General features: G+C 40.9%; 2 protein-coding genes across 2 annotated transcripts in view; both read left to right on the top strand.

Annotated features, from left to right (window-relative positions):
• LOC100989368 (Kell metallo-endopeptidase (Kell blood group)) overlaps nt 1-20,244 on the top strand; it is a 388,650-nt gene that overhangs the window by 251,751 nt on the left and 116,655 nt on the right. Inside the window, exon 4 of the mRNA XM_063606397.1 lies at nt 2,140-2,239. The gene's annotated coding sequence lies outside the window, so the exon portion shown is untranslated. The remainder of the gene's footprint in view (nt 1-2,139; nt 2,240-20,244) is intronic.
• LOC100989032 (olfactory receptor 9A2) lies at nt 14,500-15,434 on the top strand. The gene is given in 2 exon segments (XM_008973998.5): nt 14,500-14,803; nt 14,806-15,434. Coding segments are annotated over 2 exon segments (933 nt in total).

Below are 20,244 nucleotides of genomic sequence, written 5' to 3'. Positions count from 1 at the left end.
AGACCCAGCCAATGCATCTTAATTCATAAGTCCAGCATGGCGAGCTTTTCTTAATAGGTCATTTACTTCGGCGGCCTCCTGACTGTGGTACCCAGATTTTGACACGGAGACATAAGCCCCTTGGGAATGGGGCAAGCAACCCTGGCCCTGCTTTGCAAGTGACTCCACAAGTTAGAATCTGTCAGCAACTTTCATTGAGTCTGTGATGAAGAGACTTACTGTTTCTCCCTATACAGCCCAGGGCAGCAGTATCCATGACTGATGTCAGGCTGGAGATAGCATGGAGGTGGCAGGGAAATCCAATGGGAATGATTCTTTTGCTGTTCTTTGCTCCCAGGGATGATGGTGCTGTTCACCCACTCTGTTTTGAAACCTTTGGGTCTTGCTGATTTCTAGAAATGAGCTGGGCCAAATGGGAAACTTTAGACTCCAGCAGGGTGCTCCTTGTGGGAACAAGGGAAAGCCAGGAGTCCTTTGGGTTGTACAACGCTGATGCTTAAACTAACAATGGGTACACTCAGACGGCAACAAGAGGCAGATGAGAACTGGGTCCAGCACCTCAGTTGTGTGTGTGTGTGTGTGTGTGTGTGTGTGTGTGTGTGGTGGGGGGCTTTGGAGTTCGACCTGGGTTTGAAATGTAACATTTACATAGTAGTTGTTGACTAAGCATTCATTAAGTAAATGTAACGCAGATAAAAATCTGGAATTTTATTCAATAAAAAATCCCCAATATTATGGGGATAGTAATGCCTCCCTCATAAGGTTAATTTCAGAATTAAATAAAACATTTTATGTAACACACTAGTACAGGTCGTCCTGGGGTATAGAAGAGCATGGTAGATGTTAGTAAGCTGACAAGAGCAAGCTAAGTTTGTTTAGCAATGCTCTTCTCCAGCCCTTTCCTGCTGTCTGGCCTCACTATCCCAGTGTTACAGGATGGAGGAGAGTCTGGAGCTTCAGGATCCCCAGCTGTGAGGTCCCCTTCCCCCTTTCTCCACTGCTCAGTCCCAAGGGGCTGTGTCTCCCTGGCACTCCAGCAACCATCCCAGACACTGACATTGTCATAAACTGCACACTTATGCTCATGGATCCTCTTCATCATGTCCAGAGGCACATTTACTTATCATTATTGATAAGGACATGCCACACTCATTGCTGAGGTATTTATTGAGCTTTTACTGTGTTCCAGTATGTAACTTATTCACCTTAAAGCATCTGTCTTTGATTATAAGACTGCTAATCTCAAAAGCACATTTGTGAGTCTCAGAATCTCAGGGTTGCCAGGATTCTTGAAGGTCACTCCAGTCAACCTACTGGTGCTTCATTCCCTGCTGACAACAGCTGACTGCCTCCTGTAGAAGGGTGGTCTAGAAGTTCCCGGTCACTCATTTCAACTCAGCTAGTAAACTGCAGCATGACCTTAACAAGTCACTTGATTTCTGAGTTTCAGGCTTACAATATGTAAAACGAAGTGTTGGAAAACATTATCTTTCCATTGCTGATATTCTTTGGCCCTTATTAATATCATAGTCATTCTAATCTCTTGTTTCTCCACATCCAAATATGGATGCCCTCTGTGTCCCAACCCAGATAGAGGAGGAGGTATTTTTTTTTGCCATGGCAGGCCTCTAAGTTTGTTTTTTGGGGGCTCTCTCTCTCTTCTCCCTTCCTTGTCACCACCTTCCCTTTGTCCTAGAAATATGTATTACATTCACAGAATGTCTGGAAAAACCAAAACCCTGGATCTATACCTTATGCTTCCAAAAAATAATAAATTCCCGATGGCTCAAACAGACTTAAATGTAAAAAGTAAAAAATGGGATTTTTTTGGTTTGTTTTTAATTTCCTTGGAGTATGAACATAGGCTTTCGAAGGAAAACACGGATCCCGGGAGTCTAAAAGACTGTTAAGTGTAACTGCCTAAGGATGAAATATTTATGCAAGATAGAAACAAAACATAAAAACAAAAACATGAAATAAAGATTTGTTTGATTTATGCAAAATGTTCTCTTACAAACCTGTATATTCATTAAAGAAAACTGCAAATGATTTTTTAAACATGAAAAGAACTCAATCTCACTGTAAATTAAAAAAACAAACTTTAATAAGAATTGTTTTTGAATAACTGTTATTTTTTAGACAATGTACTGAAGATACAGCAGTAAACAGAATGGACATGGTCTCCCCACTATGGAGCATATTTGATGAAGACCGATGTTACCATACGCTATAAAACCAGGTAAACACACACACACACACACACACACACACACTTACACTTACAAAATAGTGAATTGTTTTGAGCAAGAAACTACATGGTTGTCTTAGATCTGGGAGTGATGAGGGAGAAGATGTTTGGACAGACCTGTGATGAGGTCACAACAGAGGCTTAAATCCTACGGGGAGCTCTGAGCTAGGACAGCTTTCCAGAGTTGTCCTGAATTGTGCCCAGAGTTGTCCTGAACAGAAACTTGGGGCCTGGGCATTATACTTCTGCATCCATAGGCCATTGGATGCAGGCTACCTTAGAGGAAGGGCTATAATCTTGGGGAAGGTGTTTCTCTTTGATTGGGAGCAATTTGGGGGTAATTAGCATCTTGGTTCTGAATGGGAGTCCGGGCAGCGCACTGCAGCATTTACTGTAATATCTGGAAAGCCCCTGGCAGGGAACCTGAACATGGATATGTCTGTGAGGTTAGGGGAAGCATCTATAGGAGTAATCATTAACTGGTATCTGGTGCTAACTAGGCACAGCATGGTGGGAATCACAATGAGCACTCTGAGAGATGGAGCAGCGTGCCATTACAGGAGCACAAAGGATGTCAGTGTCACTGAGCAGAGAAGTGACACAAGATGACATTAGAGAAAGGTATTTCTAGAAATCATGCAGAGCCTCACAGGTCTCAGGACTTTAACCAAATGGCAGAGAGAAAGGTTTTAATCCGGGGAGAGACCTGATCTGGTCTGTGTTTTAAAGGATCACGCAGGCTGCTATGGGGAGAACAGAGTAGACAGAGGGAAGCGAGGGTAGATGTGAAGGTCAGTTAGGAAGTTTTGTGGCAGGTCAGTAAGGTTTGTTCCTTCTCATTTCCTGTTTTGTGGGTAACGTCTCTGCCACTGGGGTAATAATCCTATCTCTAATAACATACATTATTAATGCAACCCTATATAGTGGATAGGTAATAACCCTATCTGTTCTACTAGTTTGCCAGAATGTCCTTTTCTTTCTCTGGGCCATGATGACTTCTCTTACCTGTGTCCGAGTATACTTATGTGGGAAAGTCAAACATAGACATGGAATGGCCTTGAGCTTAAGGATATTCAGCGAACACTTCTACTCACTTGTAAAATCATTAATCTAGGATAAGTTTATGTACTAGATCTGGTGTGGACTGTAATGGCCCATGATGTTATCTAGAGAGAACTGATTCAGACAAAAATGTTAGCTTTGTGGAGGAGTTCCATCCAAAGAGTCATGAGTGGAGAGTCCTCATGTTGGACTGAGAGGCTCAGGTCACCATTAAGAAGAAAGCTTGAAAACTAGCTCCATGGCCGGGCGCGGTGGCTCACGCCTATAATCCCAGCACTTTGGGAGGCCGAGGCGGGCGGATCACAAGGTCAGGAGATCGAGACCATCTTGGCTAACACGGTGAAACCCTGTCTCTACTAAAAATACAAAAAATTAGCCAGGCGCGGTGGTGGGCACCTGTAATCCCAGCTACTCAGGAGGCTGAGGCAGGAGAATGGCATGAACCCGGGAGGTGGAGCTTGCAGTGAGCCGAGACAATGCCACTGCAGTCCGGCCTGGGCGAAAGAGCGAGACTCCGTCTCAAAAAAAAAAAAAAAAAACTAGCTCCATTTCGGCCCCTTGACTTTCACAAGGTAAAAGTGGAAGAAAAATTACACATCATGCCCATCAATGCCCTGATATTTCAGATGAGGGGTCTGATATTTCAAACCTAGAGGGCTGAAAATTCACACCAAGTATCACAGAGCTAATAAGAATGAGAAGGAATCAGCACTCAGGTTTCCTGATTCCAATTTCAATGTTTTATTCATGATCTTACACTATTTTGAAATTTTTCCACTTTCACCAAAGATGTACACTTTTAAATTGTGCTCTCAATGTTATGGGCTCTACTGACAGAAAATATCTGTCTTCGTTTTTACAAAGAAAATGTTCTATTCCCCTAAGAGGTGTTTGCAGAAAGTTGCTTAGAAATGTTTTGATAGAACTTAGCCAAAAAGACATCTGTTTGGGGAAGGGTCTGAAAGCTCCTTGCCACACTCAGACATCTATTAGGGCTAGATAAGCCATTTTCTCTTCATGATTCCTCATTTGCTCTCCCATCCTCATCTCTACCCCCACCCAAAAGCCATAATCTATTTAACTCACTTTGCCTACTTATTCTAATTGCTTTCTGACTCACTCCAATGCTATCTTTATCCTTCACCTGCCTTTACCTCATTTGTGTCCTCATCAGGCCCCCAATAACAAGCCCCATCCTCTGTTATATATTTTGGATTTCTTTTTATTTTATTTTATTTTTTAATTTTACTTTAAGTTCTGGGATACATGTGCAGAACGTGCAGGTTTGTTACATGGGTATACATGTGCCACGGTGGTTTGCTGCACCTATCAACCTATCATCTAGGTTTTAGGCCCCACATGCATTAGGTATTTGTCCTAATTCTCTCCCTCCCCTTGCCCCTCAACCCCCAACAGGCCCCCGTGTGTGATGTTCCCCTCCCTGTGTCCATGTATTCTCATTGTTCAACTCCCACTTATGAGTGAGAACATGCAGTGTTTGGTTTTCTGTTCCTCTGTTAGTTTGCTGAGAATGAGAGTTTCCAGCTTCATCCATGTCCCTGCAAATGACATGGACTCATTCTTTTTTATGGCTGCATAGTATTCCATGGTGTATATGTGCCACCTTTTCTTTATCCAGTCTATCATTGATGGGCATTTGGGCTGGTTCCAAGTCTTTGTTATTGTAAATAGTGCTGCAATAGACATACAAGTTCATGTGTCTTTATAGTAGAATGATTTATAATCCTTTGGGTATATACCCAGTAATGGGATTGCTGGGTCAAATCGTAATTCTGGTTCTAGGTCCTTGAGGAATCACCACACTGTCTTCCACAATAGTTGAACTAATTTACATTCCCATCAACAGTGTAAAAGCGTTCCTATTTCTCCACATCCTCTCCAGCATCTGTTGTTTCCTGACTTTTTAATAATTGCCATCCTAACTGGTATGAGATGGTATCTCATTGTGGTTTTGATTTGCATTTCTCTAATGACCAGTGATGATGAGCTTTTTTTCCACATTTGTTGGCTGCATAAATGTCTCCTTTTGAGAAGTGTCTGTTCATATTCTTTGCCCACTTTTTGATGTGGTTGTTTTTTTCTTGTAAATTTGTTTAAGTTCCTAGTAGATTCTGGATGTTAGACCTTTGACAGATGGATAGATTGCAAAAATTTTCTCCCATTCTGTAGGTTGCCTGTTCACTCTGATGATAGTTTCTTTTGATGTGCAGAAGCTGTTTAGTTTGATTAGATCCCATTCGTCAATTTTGGCTTTTGTTGTCATTGCTTTTGGTATTTTAGTCATAAAGGCTTTGCCCATGCCTATGTCCTGAATGGTATTGCCTTGGTTTTCTTCTAGGGTTTTTATGGCTTGGGGTTTTACATTTAAGTGTTTAATCCATCTTGAGTTAATTTTTGTATAAGGTGTAAGGAGGGGGTCCAGTTTCTGTTTTCTGCATATGGCTAGCCAGTTTTCCCAAAACCGTTTATTAAATAGGGAATCCTTTCCCTATTGCTTGTTTTTGTCAGGTTTGTCAAAGATCAGATAGCTATAGATGCGTGGTGTATTTCAGAAATATGTTTTGATATCAGTACCATGCTGTTTTGGTTACTGTAGACTTGTGGTATAATTTGAAGTAAGGTAGCGTGATGCCTCCAGCTTTGTTCTTTTTGCTTAGGATTATCTTGGCTCTATGGGCTCTTTTTTGTTTCCATATGAAATTTAAAGTAGTTTTTTTCAACTTCTGCAAAAAAAGTCTGTGGTAGCTTGATGGGAATGGCATTGAATTCTATAAATTACTTTGGGCAGTATGGCCATTTTCACAATATTGATTCTTCCTATCCATGAGTATGGAATTTTTTTCCATTTGTTTGTGTCCTCTCTTACTTCCTTGAGCAGTGGTTTGTAGTTCTACTTGAAGAGGTCCTTCACATCCCTTGTAAGTTGTATTCCTAGGTATTTATTCTCTTTGTAGCAATTGTGAATGGGAGTTCACTCATGATTTGGCCCTCTGCTTGACTACTGGTGGTGTATAGGAATGCTTGTGATTTTTGCACATTGATTTTGTATCCTGAGACTTTGCTGAAGTTGCTTATCAGCTTAAGGAGTTTTTGGGCTGAGACAGTGGGGTTTTCCAAATATACAATCATCTTATCTGCAAACAGAGACAATTTTACTTCCTCTCTTCCTATTTGAATGCCCTCTATTTCTTTCTCTTGCCTGATTGCCCTAGCCAGAACATCCAATAGGAATAATGAGAGAGGGCACTTAGTGCTATAAATTTCCCTCTTAACGCTGCTTTGTCTGTGTCCCAGAGATTCTAGTATGTTGTGTCTTTGCTCTCACTGATTTCAAATAACTTCTTTATTTCTGCCTTAATTTTGTTATTTACCCAGTAGTCATTCAGGAGCAGGTTGTTCAGTTTCCATGTAGTTGTGCGGTTTTGAGTGAGATTCTTAATCCTGACTTATAATTTGATTGCACTGTGGTTTGAGAGACAGTTTGTTATGATTTCCATCCTTTTGCATTTGCTGAAGAGTGTTGTACTTCCAATTATGTGGTTGATTTTAGAATAAGGGCTATGTGGCACTGAGAAGAATGTATATTCTGTTGATTTGGGGTGGAGAGTTCTGTAGATGTCTATTAAGTCCACTTGGTCCAGAGCTGAGTTCAATTCTTGAATATCCTTGTTAATTTTCTGTCTCATTGATCTGTCTGATGTTGACAGTGGGCTGTTAAAGTCTCCCACTGTCATTGTGTGGGAGTCTAAGTCTCTTTGTAGGTCTCTTAAGAACTTGCTTTATGAATCTGGGTGCTCCGGTATTGGGTGCATATACATTTAGGATAGTTAGCTCTTCTTGTTGCATTGATCCCTTTACCATTATGCAATGCCCTTCTTTGTCTTTCTTGATCTTTGTTGGTTTAAAGTCTGTTTTATCAGAGACTAAGTTTGCAACCCCTGCTTTTTTTTGCTTTCCATTTGTTTGGTAAATATTCCTCCATCCCTTTATTTTGAGCCCATGTGTGTCTTTGCACGTGAGATGGATCTCCTGAATACAGCACACCAATGGGCCTCGACTCTTTATCCAGTTTGCCAGTCTGTGTCTTTTAATTGGGGCATTTAGCCAATTTACATTTAAGGTTAATATTGTTATGTGTGAATTTGATCCTGTTATCATGATGCTAGCTGGTTATTTTGCAGATTAGTTGATGCAGTTTCTTCAGAGTGTCATTGGTCTTTATATTTTGGTGTGTTTTTGCAGTGGCTGTTACTGGTTTTGCCTTTCTATATTTAGTGCTTCCTTCAAGGGCTCTTGTAAGGCAGGCCTGGTAGTGACAAAATCCCTGAGAATTTGCTTGTCTGTAAAGGATTTTATTTCTCCTTCACTTATGAAGCTTAGTTTGGCTGGACATAAAATTCTGGGTTGAAATTTTGTTTCTTTAAGAATGCTGAATATTGGCCTCCTACTCTCTTCTGGCTTGTAGGGTTTCTGCAGAGAGATCCGGTTAGTCTGATGGGCCTTCTTTTGTAGGTAACCTGCCCTTTCTCTTTGGCTGCCCTTAACATTTTTTCCTACATTTAAACCTTGGAGAATTTGACAATTATGTGTCTTAGGGTTGCTCTTCTTGAAGAGTATCTTAGTGATATTCTCTGTATCTCCTGAATTTGAATGTTGGCCTGTCTTGCTAGGTTGGGGAAGTTCTCCTCGATAATATCCTGAAGTGTGTTTTCCAACTTGGTTCCATTCTCCCCGTCACTTTCAGGTATACCAATCAATCATAGGTTTGGTCTTTTCATATAGTACCATATTTCTTGGGGGCTTTGCTCATTCATTTTCATTTTTTTTCTGTAATCTTGTCACACCTTATTTCAGTAAGTTGATCTTCAATCTCTGATATACTTTCTTCTGCTTGACAGATTTGGCTATTATTGATACCTGTGTATGCTTCAAGAAGTTCTCGTGCTGTGTTTTTCAACTCCATCAGGTTATTTATGTTCTCTAAATTGGTTATTCTAGTTAGCAGTTCCTGTAACCTTTTGTCAAGGTTCTTAGCTTCCTTGCATTGGATTAGGACATGCTCCTTTTGCTCACAGGAGTTTGTTATTGCCTACCTTCTGAAGTCTATTTCTGTCAATTCATCCATTTCATTCTCTGTCCAGTTTTGTGCCCTTGATGGAGAGAAGTTGTGATCATTTGGAGGAGAAGAGGCATTCTGGTTTTTCAGCATTTTTGTGCTGGTTTTTCCTCATCTTTGTGGATTTATCTGCCTTTCATCTTTGAGGTTGATGACCTTTGGATGAGGTTTCTATGTGGGGGTCCTTTATATTGATGTTGATGTTGTTGCTGTTTGTTAGTTTTTCTTCTAATAAGCCTCTCTTCTGCAGGTCTGCTGCAGTTTGCTGGAGGTACACTCCAGACTCTGTTCACCTGGGTATCACCAGTGGAGGCTGCAGAACAGCAAAGATTGCTCCCTGCTCCTTCCTCTGGAAGCTTCATCCCAGAGGAGCACCGGCCTGATGCCAGCCAGAGCTCTCCTGTATGAGCTGTCTGTTGACCCCTGTTGGGAGGTCTCTCCCAGTCAGGAGGCACGGGGTCAGGGAGTTACTTGAGGAGGTAGTCTGTCCCTTAGCAGAACTGGTGTGCTGTGCTGGGAGAATTCCTCTTGTTAGGATCAGCTGCTCTCTTCAGAGCCAGCTGGCAGGAAAGATTAAATCCACTGAAGCTGTGCCCAGATGCCCAGAGCCTCCCCTTCCCCCAGGTGCTCTGTCCCAGGGAGATGGGAGTTTTGTCTGCAAGCCCCTGACTGGGGCTGTTACCTTTCTTTCAGAGATGCCCTGCCCAGTAAGGAGGAATCTAGAGAAGCAGTCTGTCCACAGCCACTTTGCCACACTGTGGTGAGTTCTGTCCAGTCCAGACCTCCCTGCTGCCTTAGCACTGTCAGGGGAAAACTGCCTAGTAAAGCCTCAGTAATTGTGAATGCCCCTACCCCAACCAAGCTGGATCATCCCAGGTCAACTTCAGGCTGCTGTGCTGGCAGTGAGAATTTCAAACCAGTGGTTCTTAGCTTGCTGGGCTCTGTGAGAGTGGGACACACTGAGTGAGACCACTTGGCTCCCTGGCTTCAGTCCCCTTTCCAGGAGAGCGAACGGTTCTGTCTTGCTGGGGTTCCAGGCACCACTGGGATACGAAAAAGACTCCTGCAGCTAGCTTGGTGTCTGCCCAAACAGCCACCCAGTTTTGTGCTTGAAACCCAGGGCCCTGGTGGTGTAGGCACCTGATCTGCAGATTGTAAAAACTGTGGGGAAAGCGTAGTAATCCAGCTGGGTAGCACAGTCCCTCATGGCTTCCCTTGGCTGCAGGGAGGGAGGTCCCCTGGCACCTTGCACTTCCCAGCTGAGGCAACGCCCCACCCTGCTTCTGGTCACCTTCCGTGGACTGCACCCACTGCCTAACCAGTCCCAATGAGATGAACTGTGTTCCTCAGTTGGAAATGCAGAAACCACTTGCCTTCTGTGTTGGTCTCACTGGGAGCTGCAGACCAGAGCTTTTCTTATTCAGCCATCTTGGCCCCTTGTTTGGATTTATTTTTTACAAAATATTTTCAACTGTATTAAGATTAAATTTTGTACAACATCTGTGGCCATTTATTTTACTTTTAAAGTTTTAATGGTACATAATAATTGTACACATGTTGGGGGTACATGTGATATTTTGATATGTGTATTCAACATGTAGTGACCAAATCAGGGTAAGTGGGATATCTATCACCTCAAACGTTCATCATTTCTTTGTGTTGGGGACATTCAAATTCCTCTCTTCTAGCTATTTTGAAATACACAACAGATAGTCATTAAACTTGTCACCCTACTATGCCACAGAACACTGGAACTTATTTCTTCTATTTAACTGAAATTTTGTAACCACTAACCAAACTCTGCCTGTCTTCCCCTCCCCTATATCCTTTCTAGATTCTGTTAACCATTATTTTATTCTGTACTTCTATGAGATCAACTGTTTTAGTTTCCACATATGAGTGAGAACATGTGGTATTTGTCTTTATGTGCCTGGCTTATTTCACTTAATGGAATGCCCTCCAGTTTTCTCCATTTTGCCACAAATGACAAGATTTCATTCCTTTTAATGGCTGAATTCTATTCCATTGTATATATACACCACATTTTCTGTGTTCACTCATCCATTGATGGATACTCAAGTTGATTCTATATCTATATTTGTTTTTGAGTCTGTTTTGGTCATTTTTATCTTTCAAAAATTTTCCATTTCATCAGGCTTGTTAATTGATTTCCCTTTTAAGGTGTCTTGTTTTTATTCTCTTCAACTTAAAATTAAAATTTTAATTGTGCCTTTGGCTTATAACAGGTCAGGAAAATAAGACCCCTTCTATTACACAGTCTTAGTAATTGTGTGAATCAATAGGAAATGTTTGGAGTGTAATTTGGTGCCAATAAAAAGTAATAGCTTCAATACATCTGCATTTGACCCAGACATTCCAACTCTAGGGAATCTTTTTTTTTTTTTTTCAGAAATATAATTGTTTATGTACTTACATGTATACTTACTTACTTTACTTACAAGTACATGTTTATGTACTTACAAATATCTAAGAATATTTATAGCATCATTTTTTCATAATTAAAAATGGAAACAACAATGAAAATTAATTAATAAATGGCTATCCAATAAAGAATAGGACATCCACATAATGGAATCCTATGTAAAAAAAAAAAGAGGTAGAGTAATATGTGCTGACATGGAAAGATATATTTTATATGTTGTTAAATGAGAAAGAAAAGGTTGCAAACAGATTTTCACAGCCTTTACAAAAAAGAATATGGAGATACATGCTTGGAAAATTTCTCTAAAATTATATGGCAAGTATTTGGGCTTGGGCAATTTAAGGAATTGGAAGAAAGATTAATCCCAATTTATACCCTTAGGCACCAATTGAAATTCTGAGATTTAACAGGTGTACTTAAAATACTTAAAATGAAAACAAAAATGCAGACAAATGTTTTGTAATTCCTACTTTTTCTGTCTTACTCCAGCATTAGACAGATTTCCAACTTACATTTTGTCAGTTCCTCCAGGTTGCAAACAGAACTGTGTACACAGGCTGTCCTTATGCTCTCTCTACTTTGCAGTGGTCCAGCTGGTAATCAGGGACATGCCATAGGAAAAAAAAGTCTGGAAGAATCTTGCTGGAATGCATACAGATGCACATATATCAAGAGGAGTGAAAACCTGAGACAATAGAACAGAATAGAGTTCGATTTAGGGGAGGGACCTCTTACAGTATTCTGTAGGGTCCACAGGACTAAACGCAGGAGCCTTTTTAAAATGAATGAAGGAGTCATCAGGCTTTTTAGAAGATATTTGGTGAAGTTAAGGCTTTGACCAAGACCAATATGCAGACTTTTTTGGGATATTGGTGCATGTTTTAGAGGCCAATTGTGGTGTCTCCTACTGGGGGAAGAGGGTTGGTTTAGGCTCCGAATAACTAGAGAAACTTGAGAAAAGCCTAAGATAAACGACAGAGGTAGTTGACTGTTTAGAATCTGAGACATCTGGAAACCTAGATCTGAGGTTTTCAGGAAGGCAGCCCCAGTATTAAGAAGTCCCTGATTGGTAAGATTTCAGGTTTTCCCGTCAAACAAAAACTTTCAAAAGTTCTAAAACTTAATTGGTCAAAAAATGGGAATAACTTAAAGTTTGTTCTGCTCCCACTAGACTGATTGCCTGGGGACTCCCTGAACGTGGGCTAATTAAGAAGCAGTAACTCGGTGATTAAGTACCCTTGGGAAGAAGGGAAGAGGGAGGAGAGGGGAGAGAGAGAGGACCCTCAACTTTGCACAACACTCATTTCTGGGCTTTTTCCTAAGCTCCTCTGGGAGGACATTTCCCTTCTTCGCCATGAGTGGGGATTGCAGCAACTTGTTCTGGCCCCTGTGCATGGCTCAGCACTAGCAGGACAGGAGGTAGCCTCAGCGGAGCCCTAGAGAACATCAGAAGAGGCGGCGAAGCCCCTCTGTAAAGGTGAGTGTCTTTCCAAGGGGTCTCCTCTATGAAGAAGAGGGTAAAAGCATTTTAGGATGGGACATCCTGGGCCTGCCTATCTTCTAGAACAAAGTCACCCAGATATTGAAGTGTGGGCTAGGGGAGCAGTAGAGTGTATAGGCTTATCTCCAGACCCTTCCTGCATAGCAGAGAGCACTTCCAGCTCCTCTTGGACCCAATGCTAGACACAGTCACGGCTCCCTGACAGTCGGTGTCCTTCTCGCTCATGTTTCTTCATCTCGTGCTGGTTATGCAGAGGTTGTGGAAAACCAGAACACTGAGCTTTCCGATCAATTCTGTCCCTGAAGCTTTTTAAACCATTAGTAAAACAGTGACGTAGACAGGGAAGGGGTTACCTAAGCAAGGGAAGGGCAGGAGGGAAAATGGTAATGTGAGGCAGGAAGGAAAACCAACCAGAATAGGATTGAGGGAATGTGGCCCAACCTGCCCTGGCCAGAACAAGTATTATTTAATCATATATTATCCATCCATCCATCCATACCTCATCTAGCAAAATTTGTCAGCACTACTTATTTTATGTATATGATACATATATCTTATGTATTTAAATATCTTATAAATAAAATATATATGATATGTATATTTTATATAAGATATATTCATATCTTATTTCATATATCTTATATAAATAAGATAAATAATATAAGATAATAATATAATATAAGTTGTGGTAGTTAGCTGTGTGAGTGATGAAATCTGACAGACCTAGGTTCAAATCTTGACTCACACAGCTATTAGTTGGGTTACCTTGTGATAAATTAATACAGAATTTAATATATAAGATATATCTATGATATATTCATTTCACATAATGTATCTGTCTATATCTATATAAAAGATATATAAGATATATATATATATAAAATAACTACTTAATTTACGTATGTACATTTTATGTGCCAGCCTCAGAATACAACAGTGAAGACATGTCCTAGCCCTCATGGAGTTTATATTCTAATGCCGTAGATAAATAATAAATACACTTAAATTTCCTCTCCTTCTTTCTTGCTTATTTTTTTCCCTGTGACATGATAAGCAAACTAAACTATTGCATATTTTACTTAGGTGTCTTGTGTGTGGTCTAGCCCCCACCTCTTCCTTGAATATAAGCTCCACAGGGCATGGAATTTTCTTTGTTCTGTTCATGACTACATTTGTTTATTGTTAAATGAAGGAATGAAGTAAATAATTAGACATAATACAAGGTAATAACAACTGTTATAAAAAAACGGAAGTCCAATAATGAGTGTGTCTTTTCTGTTTTGGGCAGAGTGATTGGAAAGAGTCTTTGGAAAGGGTGACATTTGAATAATGGGATGAAGCGACAGGCAGAGAGCCAGGCATCCTTAACAGCTGGTGGTCCCAGATCTATTCCTTATCTGTGCCAGGTGCCATCTTTCCTTCCTCCCACAACTTTGGAAGGAAAATGGAATTAGAGAAGAATGGATCTGTTCTGGGAAATTATCCCAAGCTCTAGAGTTCTCATTTAGAGATCTTGCTGTTCTGTAAAATGGAGATTTTAAAATCTGGAACAGCAGAGATGTTAGTCTTACATCCTCTGCCTCCTTTCTGCTGGCCCCGAAGGTGGGTCTATGCATTACCATTACAGATGAGAGCTGGGGTTTAAAGTTCTATCCTTTGAACATCATATAAAATGCCTTTATGTCATCTTGCACAGTTAACCTAAGAGAAAGTAGGACAACTCCAGGACCGGAGGGACCTGATTGACTCACCTTTAAAACTGGCCTATTTAAAAGGTCTTAGCCTCTGCCCCCGAGAGAAGGTATATTTAGTGGGGAAAAAGACAAGGAAGGTATTTCACCACCAGTAGAAGAAGATGTCTTCACCCATTCTAGGGGGCTGGTTACACAGGGAAGTGAGAGCCTCACTTGTAGACTTGGGATGACAACATGTACCTCAAGCTATGTATGTGCCGACCACAGTAGCAGGGACATGTCACCTGATTCTCAGGTTGGAAATAGTTTCTTAAGCTAATCTTTCTTCCTTCTCTCTTGAGAGCAGGACCATGTGGAGCAATGCCACCTCTCTTTTAATCTCTGGGCTTCAAAACAAGCAGAATCAAGGACTAAATGATGGACAACCACTCTAGTGCCACTGAATTCTACCTTCTAGGCTTCCCTGGGTCCCAAGGACTACACCACATTCTTTTTGCTATATTCTTTCTCTTCTATTTAGTGACATTAATGGGAAACACGGTCATCATTGTGATTGTCTGTGTGGATAAACGTCTGCAGTCCCCCATGTATTTCTTCCTCAGCCACCTCTCTACCCTGGAGATCCTGGTCACAGCCATAATTGTCCCCACGATGCTTTGGGGATTGCTGCTTCCTGGGATGCAGACAGTATCTTTCTCTACATGTATTGCTCAACTTTTCCTGTGGGGACCATGGCGTTTGCATTACTTGGAGTGATGGCTGTGGACCGTTATGTGGCTGTGTGTAACCCTTTGAGGTACAACATCATTATGAACAGCAGTACCTGTATTTGGGTGGTAATAGTGTCATGGGTGTTTGGATTTCTTTCTGAAATCTGGCCCGTCTATGCCACATTTCAGTTTACCTTCCGCAAATCAAATTCATTAGACCATTTTTACTGTGACCGAGGGCAATTGCTCAAACTGTCCTGCGATAACACTCTTTTCACAGAGTTTATCCTTTTCTTAATGGCTGTTTTTATTGTCATTGGTTCTTTGATCCCTACGATTGTCTCCTACACTTACATTATCTCCACCATCCTCAAGATCCCATCAGCCTCTGGCCGGAGGAAAGCCTTCTTCACTTGTGCCTCCCACTTCACCTGTGTTATGATCGGCTATGGCAGCTGCTTGTTTCTCTACGTGAAACCCAAGCAAACACAGGGAGTTGAGTACAATAAGATAGTTTCCCTGTTGGTTTCTGTGTTAACCCCCTTCCTGAATCCTTTCATCTTTACTCTCCAGAATGACAAAGTCAAAGAGGCCCTCCGAGATGGGATGAAACGCTGCTGTCAACTCCTGAAAGATTAGCTGTTCTGTAAGTCAGTTTTAGGTGGTCCAAGCCTCACGGTTAATTATTAAGTCACCTAGAAAATTCTAACTCCTCTTTTCTCTTATCATCATTACAAAAGTCAAAGAGTGTGTACAATTCGCCATCACACCATGGAAGTAGATTAGGCTGGTAATAATGAAATCCATTGTCTGCCCAGGAGAATCTCATAGCCTTAGTTCCTGCCTGTTTCCACTGGTGAACATATTCTTGTGATTTGGGGGGAACTAGAGAAAGGAAATGCAGACATTTTTGTAAGAATTCTATTAGCCCAACTCATTTCCTTATAGGCCATCTCTGAAAATGTATTTTCTGGGGAAGGGAGGAAGTGTGGAGGGAGGTGTACTGAGAGAGGTGTCCTAATCAGAGTAGAAAGGTAGAGATGCTCACTTTGGTCCTTCATCACCTGTTGCTAAGTTCTTCCCTATATTTTTGTGCAATTTTTTGGCAAGATGGCCATATGCATTTTAGATATCCTAAGGCTCTTTCTCTCTGCCCCATTAATACTGGAAAGGAAGTGTAACACTGTTTACGATTTGTCACAGAACCAGTCTAGAATGGCAATATGAGGATTGGAATGCTTCTCATTCAGGAGATACTTGTGGTGTAAAGAAGATAAAAATATTTGAGGATAAAAATGGAGGAAAATTTATTTTTGTTAAGCTTCAGCATATTCCTTTCACTGCCCTTCTTTGTGGTGAGTATAGGGACAGGGGCAAATAAGAACTAAATGACTAATTCTAGAGAGCATCCTGTATTTTATGGCTGTTAAAGACAACTATGTCTGTTCAGACTGTATCCAGATCTAGACTTCAAACTTTATAATGTCTTCTGATTCTCCGTCTCTCAAATCCAACAGTCTCAGTACTATCATGTATATCTTCTCTATGGGCAGAATTTTTTAAAAATAAGAGGCCACTCTTTTGACTCCCGGCTTTCTAGCAATTACAGAGATTGGCTGTTTGGTAGTGTAAGTGTTGGAATTTCACATAATATTGGAAGAAGTCCTTATAAGGAAGAAGTTTACCTAAACAACAACAATCAGCAGATTCTACCAGCCCTAAAGTAAGTGAGAAAATTGAGCTGTTCAGCAGTGGGATGATGAGGCTACTGAGAATTTTGAAGAGTACTGTGTGAGGATGCCATGTTGTCTTGTCCTGTGAAGAGTGATAACCGTCATGTATGTTTGGGTAGTTTGCATTGCATTAAAGTACCAGACAAGGTGGGGAATGAGCTTTAAATTCAGCCAGCCCATGCTCTGCAAGCCAACCAATGGACTCTGGTGGCACTGCATTGGCTGGAGAAAGGGGAGACTTTTGCTTAAACAAAGGTGCCCATGGTTTCCAAGCCCAGTAAATGAGGATCTCTTCTGACCAGAAAGAATACCTTTTTTCTAAGTCATTAATCCAGAGAAGTATCCTTTAAGAGATGAGACAATAGAAGCTCAGAGAATTTAAATATCTTGCCAAAGTTTATTTAGCAATCCACTATATCACATCCATCAGATTGGAAAAACATAAAACTCTGAGAATACTAAGTATTGATCTGAATGCTGGCGAATAGGGTTTTTAAAAAACCAACTTCTGGTAGAAATATAAGATATAAGATCCAAATAATTAGATAGTAGATGTCTATAATTAGGTTCTAGTATAGTCATAATAAGATAGTGGTAGTCCATTTTGCATTGCTATAACAGAATATAAATACTACCAGCCTGGATTATTTGTAAAGAAAATAAACATACTTGGCTTATGATTCTGGACACTGAAAATTTATTTGGCTTATGATTCAAGAGCATAACACCGACATCTGACAAGGGCCTTCGTGCCGTGTCATCCTATGGCAGAAGGTGGAAGGGCAAGAGAGGGCCAGAGTGAGAGGGCAAGAGAGGGCCAAACTCATTTTCATAACAAATCCACTCTCAGAATAACAAACTCACTCCTGTGAAAACAACACTAATTCATTCATGAGGGGATATCCCTCATGACTTAATCACCTCTTAAAGGTCTTACCTCTTAACAATGTCACAGTGGTAATTAAATTTCAACATGAGTTTTGGAGGGGACATTCATGTCATAGCACTTCACCCCTCGTTCTCCAAAAGTAGTGTCCTTCTCACATACAAAATACATTCATCCCTTCCCCATAGCTGCTAAATGTCTTAACTGATTCCAGCATCAACTCAAAAGTCCAATGTCAAGTGTCTCATCTAAGTCAGATATGGGCGAGACTCAAGGCACGATTTACCCCAAGGAAAATTTCTCTTCATCTGTGAGCTTGTGAATTAATGTTACATCTTTCTAAAATATGATGTAAGACAGGCATAGAATAGACATTTCCATTCCAAAAGAAAGAAATAGGCAAGAAAAAAGAGTTGACTGGTCCCAAGTAAGTCTAAAACCCAATAGGGAAAACAACATTAAGTCTTTAAGCTGGAAAATAATCTCCTTTGACTCCATGTCCCACATCCTGGGCATGCTGGGGTTGGGGTTGAGTCCTCAAGCCTTTGCTGTGGTCAGTCCTCTCAGCAGCCCTCACAGGTTAGAGTCTAGTGCCTGCAGTTCTCCCAGGCTGGCATTGCACACTAGTAGCTCTGCAGTTCTTGAGTGTCAGGGGCATTTCTGCTCCCATGGCTTCACTAGGCATCCCCTGGTGAACACTTTCTGTGGTGACTCTGCTCCTGCAGCAAGTTTCTGCCTGAGCCCACAGGCTTCACGTGGCATCCTTTGAAATCTAGGTGGAGGAAGTCATGCCTCTGTAGCTCTTCCACTGTGCATGCCTGTAGAATTAACACCAAATGGATGCCACCAAAGTCTACCATTTGTACCTTCCTTCCAGAGTGATAGGTCAAGCCACACCTGGGGTTACTTGAACCACACCATGAGCAGCCAATGAACACTGTCCAGGAATGCAGGGAGCAGCAACTCCAGGTGGCCTGTGAAGCGTACCCTGTGCCCATTCCCCAAAGCCATTCTGCCCTCCTAGATCTCTAGGCCTGTAATGGGATGAGCAGCCTCAAAGATCTCTGAAATGCCCATTGTCTTGATGAGCCCTTCTATTTATACTAATCTCATTAGCAAATGGTCACTTGGTCACACCCTTGGTCTGTTCTCTTAAACACACATTTTCATTCTTTATGTGGGCAGGCTGAAAATTTTCAAAATCTTTTCATTCTGCTTTTTTTTTTGGTTATAGATTTCATCTTTATTTCTTTTCTCTTACATTTTACTGCATATGGTTAAAAGTAGCCATGCAGATCCTTCAATATTTTGCTTAGAAATTTCTTCCACCAGATAGTCTCATTCATCACTCTTAAATTCTACCTTCCATAAAACCCATGGGCATGGACACAGATGTAATTTTAATCTGTGTCCCTGCCCAAACCTTATGTCTAATTGTAATCCCCAGTGTTGGAGGTGGGGCCTGGTGGGAAGTGATTGAACCATGGGTGCAAATTTCTCATGAATGGTTTAGAACCATTCCCCTTGGCACTGTCCTTGAGATAGATTGTGAGTGAGTTCTCATGAGACATGGCCATTTAAAAAGTGTGTAGCACCTCCCTTCTCTCTCTTGCTCCTGCCCCTGCCATGTAAGAAGCCTGCATCTCCTTTGCCTTCAGCCATGAATAGAAGCTTCTAGAGGCCTCCTGAAAAGCAGAAGCCACTATGCTTCTTGTACAGCCTATAGAATCATGAGCCAATTAAACCTCTTTTTTTTGATAAATGTCCCAGTCTCAGGTATTTCTTTATAGTAATGTGAGAACAGACTAACACAGGCACAATTCAGTTGAGTTCCTTGCCACCTCATAAAAAGAATGGCCTTTACTTTAAAAAAAGGATGGACATTCCTCTTTTCTGTCTCAGCTTTCATCAAAATGGCCATTACTTTTCATATTTCTATCAATATTCTTATCACGACCACCTAAGTAATCTTTTAAAAGTTTCAGATTTTTCTACATTTCTTCTTTTCTTCTGAGTTCTTACCAGAATTTCCCTTAGTGTTCAATTTATGGTAGTCTAGGATTTTTCTAGCCTGCTCTTCCAAATTCTTCCAACCTCTGCTCATTACCCAGCTAAAAGCCACTTCCACATTTTCAGGTATTTGTTATAGCAAAAGCCCCACTCTTGGTGCACGTTTTCTATCTTAATCTGTTTTTTGTTGTTAGACTAGCACAGGCTAAGTAATTTATAAAGAAAAGAAGTTTATTTGGCTCATGATTTCAGAGGCTGAGAAGTTCAAAGGCATGGTGCTGGCATTGCCAAGGGCCTGCTTGCTGTGTCATTCCATGGTGGAAGGCAGAAATGCAAGAGGGAGAGAGAGCAAGAGAGGCTGAACTCTCTTGCCCTCACATGAATTTATTCATGCTCATGAAAATGAATCCACTCCCCCAATAATGACATTAATTTATCCCTGAGAGCATAACCCTCATAACCTATTTACCTCTTAAAAGTTCCACCTCTCAACACTATTACAATGGCCACCAGAGTTCAACATGAGTTTTGAAAGGGACGTGCAAACCATAGCAGTAGGAAACCTAGGAAACTTGTACTATGCATACACTATGGCCTATTTTTAAGTTTGTTAATTCTTTCTTCAGCTATGTTGAATCTACCAATGAACCTGTGAAAATAATTCCTCATCTCCCATATCGTGGTTTTATTTATAACATTTCCATTATATTATTTCTTATAGTTTTAAGCTGTCTATCAGAAACCTTTTCTTGTTTATGCATGTTGTCCACCTTTTCAACAACATCATTTAACGTTTTCATTACACATATTATGTTTGCAT

The sequence above is a fragment of the Pan paniscus genome, chromosome 6 (assembly GCF_029289425.2).
Source record: "Pan paniscus chromosome 6, NHGRI_mPanPan1-v2.0_pri, whole genome shotgun sequence".
In the NCBI taxonomy this organism is placed as follows: domain Eukaryota; kingdom Metazoa; phylum Chordata; class Mammalia; order Primates; family Hominidae; genus Pan; species Pan paniscus.
Note: the sequence above shows the minus strand (reverse complement) of the source record. Positions and strands in the feature narration are given on the sequence as shown.